This window comes from Stegastes partitus, unplaced genomic scaffold (assembly GCF_000690725.1).
Source record: "Stegastes partitus isolate 25-593 unplaced genomic scaffold, Stegastes_partitus-1.0.2 Scaffold776, whole genome shotgun sequence".
NCBI lineage: Eukaryota > Metazoa > Chordata > Actinopteri > Pomacentridae > Stegastes > Stegastes partitus.
The window spans coordinates 636-8,538 of NW_007578507.1; the positions used below are offsets into that span (position 1 = coordinate 636).

The 7,903-nt window shown below is 44.6% G+C and overlaps 2 protein-coding genes across 3 annotated transcripts in view; one reads left to right on the plus strand and one right to left on the minus strand.

Moving 5' to 3' along the window:
• Window positions 1–380: 380 nt before the first annotated feature.
• On the plus strand, window positions 381–6,656 carry parp12a (poly (ADP-ribose) polymerase family, member 12a). 2 transcript variants are annotated; one of them, XM_008291988.1, is made up of 11 exons: window positions 381–781; window positions 1,965–2,100; window positions 2,179–2,443; window positions 2,526–2,675; window positions 2,773–2,962; window positions 3,682–3,856; window positions 3,974–4,203; window positions 4,303–4,387; window positions 4,498–4,628; window positions 5,500–5,651; window positions 5,831–6,656. In XM_008291988.1, the coding sequence occupies exons 1-11, from the start codon at window positions 462–464 to the stop codon at window positions 6,085–6,087; spliced, it is 2,091 nt and encodes a 696-aa protein (XP_008290210.1). In that variant the 5' UTR covers window positions 381–461; the 3' UTR covers window positions 6,088–6,656. The 2 variants fall into 2 exon arrangements, with proteins under 2 accessions (XP_008290210.1, XP_008290211.1); XM_008291989.1 differs by having other exon boundaries at window positions 4,306–4,387.
• LOC103364757 (thromboxane-A synthase-like) overlaps window positions 6,229–7,903 on the minus strand; it is a 14,711-nt gene continuing 13,036 nt past the window's right edge. The window contains exon 11 of the mRNA XM_008291999.1: window positions 6,229–6,243. Coding sequence (XP_008290221.1) covers window positions 6,229–6,243 — 15 coding nt within the window. The remainder of the gene's footprint in view (window positions 6,244–7,903) is intronic.

A 7,903-nucleotide genomic window follows, 5' to 3' on the forward strand; every position in this document is an offset into this window, starting at 1 on the left:
CTTTTCCTTCCATCGCCGCCAGCTCGTCCTCCTCCATGGTTGCTAAGGTACACATGTGGTTGCTAGGGGCCGACGTACTTCCGTAAACACTTTAATCTGAAATTCTGATTAAAATTATTACGTTCTGTCGCCATTCATCACTTTCAGGATTATAATTATAGATACTAATTTGGCCTGTGATAATCCTGAAGAAAAATGTTTGTTTTTTGTTTTTCAATTCTGAGTTTTCCTCCAATCTCGTCCCAGCCTCATGCTTTAAAGTTTGTCTTTATTGATTTATTATTTTTAAATCGCCCTTCCTGTAGAGACAGACCTGTCTAGTGTCTGGTTTTTGGTTTTTTTTGTTACATCATCCAGCCCCTTTGTTGCTGTTTGAGTTTCGGTTTCATTTCTCAGACCAGCAGCCGTCAGAAGTCATCCAGCTGTAGCTCTGCTCACATCTGAGCTAAACCCGCCTCAGGATGGCTTCGCTCATCTCTAAGTTCGTCATCAAGACCCTGTGCGACCATCAGGGCAGTTTGGACTTCCAGCGGCTGGACGAGACGATCGCGCAGAGTTTCACGGTGGATAAATCGGTGCTGCGGTCTGTCCTCTTCGACGACGGTAAAATCGCCATCCAGGCAGGAAGCGTGAATCTGCCCGACGGCCACATAACGAGCCCAGACAGCCTGGTGGTGGCGAAAACCAACCTGCGGCTCTGTCAGAAGAAGACAGGAGAGTGCGCTCAGTGCCTCGGCCTACACCTGTGCAGGTACTACGTGTGCGGAGACTGCAGCTTCGGGTAAGATCACTTCTTGTTCTGTCTCTTATCAAGCAGCAGTAAATCACAGCCACACATGTTGATCATCACCACAAACTCTACAGACACAAAGGATTCACGCTGTGGAAGCAAAGCAGCTTCAGACTTTAGATTCTGGCACAAACTCACACAGCTGTTGGTTGTCTGATCAGACTTTTCTAAAAAGACTATTCTGGTGCACAATCACGTCTCCTCCTCATGGTGGCGCTGCTGCACGTCCTAGTAGAGCAACTGTGTTCTTCATCATCCTATTGGTGCATTATTGCTTGCTTGTTCCAAGCTTTTCTCTTCATTCTGGTGTGGATTTGTTTAGTTTGCTGTTTAGTGCTTTATTAAAAATGTATACTAGAGATAATCAGTGGATCCAAACTGCAGAGAGCGACCTCCAAACCACAGGAGCTGCACGTTTTTGTGATAAAGGTAAAAATGTGTCACAAAATCAAATGATAAATAAATAAGGCGTTGTGGTGCTACAGGGACGGCCTGGCTTTAATAATAGACGTGATTAAATCTGCTGTTTTGATACAAACGTAAGCAGAATCTTTATACGAGAGGGAGAAAAAGAAAAAAGTGCAGTTTCCACTAAAACTGTGACTCACATTACGATATCTGTTAAAAGAATTCACCTCTAGAGGTAATTAGAATAAAACAACCACCAGGAGCGTCATGAAAACTGTATAAACTATAAAAAACAGAATGTGTACAGAATCAAAAGCTTGTGGATTTTACCGTCTATTCTGAGCTTCTGTGAAAACGATGAATTTTTCTACATGTTGTTATCGTGGTTTGTGACTGGATGCATCCTGTTAAATGACCTCGATAATCGCTTTCCTGGAGAACTTCCTGTGTGTCCTGTGCTGCCAATAAACAGCAGCATTACTGAGTCCTGCTGCAAATGAAGCTGATGTAGGTCAGCTGATAAAACTCCACCGGCAGCAGAGTGACATTTAGCCAAAGTAAGAACACGCATCAGATCATAAACGAACCGACAGCAGCCCTGAACTGTCACGGTTACAAAATGTGACTGTGGGTTTTCTTCTCAGCCACCAGAGTGATCCGTTGTAATCGTGTCCAGAAGCCTGTACATGGACAGAAACGGCATCATTCTAACGGGTTAATTCAGTAAAACTAAAACCTTTACCTGACTGCATGCTGTCATTTTCAGACTCAGGTGTAAAAATCCCCACAGTCTGGCCATTCCATACAATCAGGAGCTTTTGAAGAGATACGGTCTCCACGACTTGACGGAGAAGCAGCTGTTTCAGCTGCTACTGCAGAATGATCCTTATCTGCTTCCAGAGGTAGGCTTCTGTTCTGGGAGGTAGAGGTCTGGATTAAGAACTCACATAAGTCTCACCACCTCCAATGATCCCCTCCAGGTATGCCCACATTACAACAAGGGCAACGGTTTGCACGGCTCCTGCAGATTCGCCACCTCCTGCACCAAGCTCCACGTCTGCCAGCACTACCTACAGGGCGACTGTAAGTTTGGCTCTTCGTGTAAAAGAACCCATAATCTGGACGCACAGGGAATGAAGCTCGTCCAGGGATTAAGCAAGGAGAACATCGAAAACCTCTTCAAGATCTACAGAAATAAGTTCATCATCATGGGTCTACAGGCGAGACCGGCCGCTGTTGTCTCCGGTAAACGGTTGCTTTGATTAAAACATTGCTTGCTGAAGTTTTGGTCATCCAATCAGAGAAGTATTGATTAAATGCTCTGCAGTGCGGCCAGAGGTGAGAATCCCCACTCGACAGCCCTCCCAAAGCAGCGCTGGATCTCCCACCAGTGCTGCCTGTCCATCCAAAGCCCCGAGTGACGCCGACAGAGATGAAATCTGCCTCTTCTTCATTCGCAGACACTGCAGCTTCAAAGGTATTACTGATAGAACTGAGCAGCCACGTGTACGCTTCAGTAACTCCTCTACAGTACAACACGTGCACTGCTTTATGTGTTTGTGTGTTTTTCTCAGACAGGTGTGTTCGTGTCCACTGGCACCTGCCTTACAGATGGCAGATTCTAGACAGCGATGGAGCGCCCTGGAAGGATCTGGTCAACATGGAGGACATTGAGAAGGCCTACTGCGACCCGGCACATGACACCAGCTGCACGGATCAACCAGCGGCCACCTCTGGGATTTTCAAATTGCTGTCTTCCATAAGGTACGTGAAGAAACAGAACGCACAGGTGCACATACAAGTCTCTGGGATACAGTGATGGAGGAATATTTAGAGTCTTACTGTAAATAAAACACTCCAGTATCAGTAAAAATCCAGTTTAGGTAAAAGTACATGAGTATCATCAGCAAACTGTAGGTGAAGTATTAAAGTTACTGGTTTGGTCCTTCTGACTGGTTTGTTGTTTTATATGATGTCATTAGATTCACAATCCTGAAGCACGAGTGTAAATCTGATTAAATGGGAGCGGAAAGAAGAGTAAAGTATGTTTTTTTTTTAATTTGGTGAGATGTCGGATCATTTAAACATGTTGAACTGAAACCATGGGAGGAGTTCAGGAGGTGAAATGTGACCTGACCGAACACTGCTTCAGAACATCAGAAACCAAAAAGGTTAAAAACCACAACAATGTATAGTCTTTAAAAAATGGATCTATAATGTAAAATCTTCATCTTAAGAGAAACTGAAGCTGTTAAATAGTTCAGTGGAGCAGAAGTTCAGTGGAGTGTGAGCATGAAGTAGCAGAAAATCCTCAAGGACACGTAGCTCAGACCTGTGCTTAAATCCAGGGCTTCAGTAAAAGCACTTGGTTCTGTTCCACTAATGTATTCTACAGCAAAAAAACACATTTAACTCTATTATTGACATTAGTTCAAGTCTATAGAAATGTTCTCTCACCTTGACGGGATTTACTTTCCTCTCAGCTCCGCGCCGCCCAGCGTGCAGTCGGTCGATTTCACGAAAATGACGTATGGCCGGTCTCCAGTCCGCCGCCTGACCACGGCCTCCTCCGTCTCAAAGCCGCCTCACTTCATCCTGACAACGCAGTGGGTTTGGTACTGGAAGGACGACGGCGGGACGTGGCAGGAGTTCGGACAGGTGAGTCCAACGTAACACAGCGGTACGTCTGTTCAGTGACGGCTGGATGAACAGCCAGGGCGATGCTGACATCGTCACTGTTTTTAAAGCAGTCGATCCGGTTGGTGTTGTGTTCAGGGTGATGCTGATTCAACAGTCACGTCCCAGACCCTGGAGAACGTGTACCTGGCAGACAGAGACACAGAGATTCCCTTTAAGGTGGGCCAGCAGCAGTACGTTCTCCACTTCAGAGACGCAGCGGGAACCCAGCAGATGTATCAGGAGAATGTGAAATACAAAACCAAGAGAGAGGTCAGGAGGAGGCCTCGCTTCGTGTCCGGTCAGGACGTGGAGGTGGCGCTGAAGGGGTATTTTGATTTTCCACTTAGAGACGTGGAGTCCTGACAGTTTTAACACTGCTGTTTATGAGCATGTCACCAAGACGATGCCTTCTTCTGTCCTCTCAGTAGTGCATCATCTCACAGCTCGTCCACGGCTGAAAACATCCCGCCCCACTGGGACAAGAACGCCCTTCCTGAGTTTGGATTCAAGGTATCTCTACAGATTAAACATGATTGTATTTGATATTTCTGTTTTTTGTGTCTTTTGTTCCTTATTTAAAAACTTAACTTGTTTATCTGCACTTTATGAACATCTTTCAGCTCATATCGCTCTCCAAGTCTGCAAAGGAGTACAACATGATTGAGATGCTGTTTAAGCGCACCATGCCTCAGGCTCGAATCACCAGCATGCAGAGGATCCAGAACACCTCTCTGTGGAAAGTCTTTCAATGGTAAACCACCAGCAATGTTTGGGTTTTTCCTTTTGGTTCTATTAAATGTAATGGTTTGAAAGTTTAGAGCAAATTGACACCATTGTGGTTAAGTATGAAACTACTGCCAGCATTGGTTACTTCAGCTCAACAGAATCACTGGAAATATGGAGAAACAGCGAGACCGGCTGCATGCAGACGTGAAAAAGGTTTTGCATTGTTTGCTTTTTGGAGGCGACTTGCTGGAGTCTCCGCCAGCTGACAATCCACGTTTTCCATTTTCCTGATTCCATGCAAAGCTCAGCAGCTGCAAACAGAAGAGTCGAGTACAGTCACCATTATTTGTTATTAAAAAAGGACAGCCGCTGAGCTAACGAGTAGAGAAATGACATCAGTGGTACAAATTTAACCAGTCAAGTTTAGATATGAATGTGTATTACAGAAAATACAGATCTACCTGACTAATTTAAACATTAAGACCATATAATATTATAAAGTTTAACTAAATTAACTGACACATTTAAAATTAAGGTTTGGACCCTACAGAAATGTTCACGGAAAAACCCAATGAATGAAAATATTCCATATGAGAGGCAACAGAAAGAAACCTCCAGCAGAGCCAGGCTCAGGGAGGGCAGCCGTCTGCCTCAACCGGCAGAGGAGAGGGTAAAGGAGAGAAAGGTGGTAGCAGAGGACATAAACCTGGACAGTTTGATGGATGCATATATCAGGCCTGTGCAACTCCAGAGCCAGAAGTACTGAGGTACTGACAGACAGAGGACAGAGAGGACAACACAAAGCTACTAAAATGCATACAGTGCATACAGTCATGCTCTCCAAGATGCCATCTGAACTGCATCCTCACATGAATGTTGATATGTTGTGTGTTCAGGCAGAGAGATCAGATGAAGGAGAGGAACGGAGGGAAGCCGGTCAATGAGAAGTACTTGTTCCACGGGACAGACGAGTCCCTGAGCAGCGCCATCTGTGACCAGAACTTTGACTGGAGGATATGTGGTGTCCACGGCACCGCCTACGGCAAAGGTACAGCCCAGCGGCCGCCTCGTCCCTTCTAGTAATGTGACAAATACACAACATTCAACATGTAGCACTGATCGATGTCTTCCTCCTGTGTTGTGCTGTGGTTCAGTGTGGAGCTGTGAAGGATTTTAGGATTTAAAAAAAAAACTCTGACTTTCTTTAAACATTTGATTATTTTCTAGGGAGCTACTTTGCCAGAGACGCGTCCTACTCAGACAGATACGCCAGGGTCCGAGGAACCCCGGGTAAGATCATGTTTGTCGCTCTGGTCCTGGTGGGGGAGTACACCAAGGGCAGCAGCAGCTACGTCCGGCCGCCGCCGAAGCAAGGCAGCAGGGCTTTCTACGACAGCTGCGTCGACTCCGAGAGCAACCCCAGCATATACGTCATCTTTGAAAAGCAGCAGATCTATCCGGAGTATCTCATCCACTACTCATAGACCATAATGCTGCATTTTGCTTTTCTGAAGAAGTAGTTAAACTGGTTGTAGCGCATAGTTTAGTTTAGTTGGTAGAGGTTTGCGGTGGTGGAAGTCACATTTTAAAAGTAAACACAAAAGTGAACATACAATGAAAACCTTTTATTCTAAACCTTTCTGGAAATCACACGGTTTAACAGAACTTATTAAAGTGCCTGTAAATGAATGCAGCAGAGTTTCCACTGTGATCTCTCACTAATCACTGTTTAATGCTGCAGCGTGTTCAGGTAGGACTCCATTAAACCTCTGATTTTATTAAATATTTCCACCTGAAATGTTAGGATGAGGGTGGAAATACTTCGCTGGGATTGTGAGAAAATACTCACCTTTGCATTACACGGTATAGACAGAAACGAAGCTTTTCCTGGACAGATGTCTGCGCCGGCACTTTTACACTTATGCTTTTTTTTTTCTTGACAACAATGTCTGGCAAGGGTCACTAATGGAAATCTAAATCAGGCAAACAGAGGGCAGCAAATGATTTGGTGTTGACTGGCTGTTACGAAATAAACACACTGCAAAATGTCAAAGCAGACCTCTTTATTCACTCCATGCATTTATTCACCAGCTGTTCTTTGATCAGTTTTAAATGAACACAATTCAAGTACATTTGAATTAATCAGCAGTAAATCACTTATTGAACATATTTAAGTTTAAAATTCCTTCTCAGATCACTCCCAGGCAAATCAAAGCTCGGACAGATTAACTTTCCTCCATGATTAATGATGACGTTTAAATAAGGTGCAGCTGTTCTCCTTTAAGAGTAATGAATGATTTCACCAGGTGTAGTGATGTTCTGTAGGTAGGAGACGTTTCCTGTTCTGTGATCTATAATAAACATTGTCAGGCATCATAAGCATTAAAACAACAGCAAGGATTTCCTTTTACCAAACTGTCCGTTAAACCCTAAAACAGAATAAAGTCTTCAGTACATCATCAGTAACAATGAAGCCCAGTGATTGGACTGATCCTCCTGCCCAGCGACGCGCCGTTTTCATGTCAACTCACTGTAGATGGAAGTCTGTGTGGTGGTTGATTGGATAAACGGTGGCTGTGGCGCTAACGGGGGAATGAAGGCAGGTTTGGTTCTAGAGCCACTAAAAACAATCAGAACCCTCATTAGCTTTTACTCCGTTGGGTTCTGGATGCTTTGTTTTGCATGTGCTTCACATATTGTTGATGCAATGAAAATCATCTTTGTTGTGCTTTAACTTTGAGAGAGAGACGTCCGCTTCCTCGCCTGAGGCTGGACTGGTTCTCTTTTGGCCCGGTTGTTGGTGTTGTCGCCATGGCGACGCCTCTAAAGGAGCACTGAAGGGAAAGTTGTTTTGTTGTTGAGTTTAGATATCGCCAACAGTTCTGATGAGTGGCTCGCTCCTTCATGAAATAAAAATATCCAAATGCCACAACAATAAAAACTGTTCTTTTTTTTTAATAATAACAGCGAACAGTTAAAAAAGTGTTCCTGAATCAGCTTTTATGAGTGTTTTAAAAACTACTGCCTGAAAATGAGTGTCAGTATAAATGAGTGAAGGCATCAGCACTTCTGTCATCACAATAACTGATGAACCATCAGCAGGGACTTCAGAGGGACCTGAACCCAACAGAGCACCTGGTCAGGCAGGTGGAGCTCATTGGGACCATCCATCCATTATCTATACACCACTTAATCCTCACTAGGGTCATGGGGGGCGGAGCCTATCCCAGCTGACTCAGGGTGAAGGCAGGTTCACCTGGACAGGTAACCAGTCTATCACAGGGCTACACTTAGAGACAG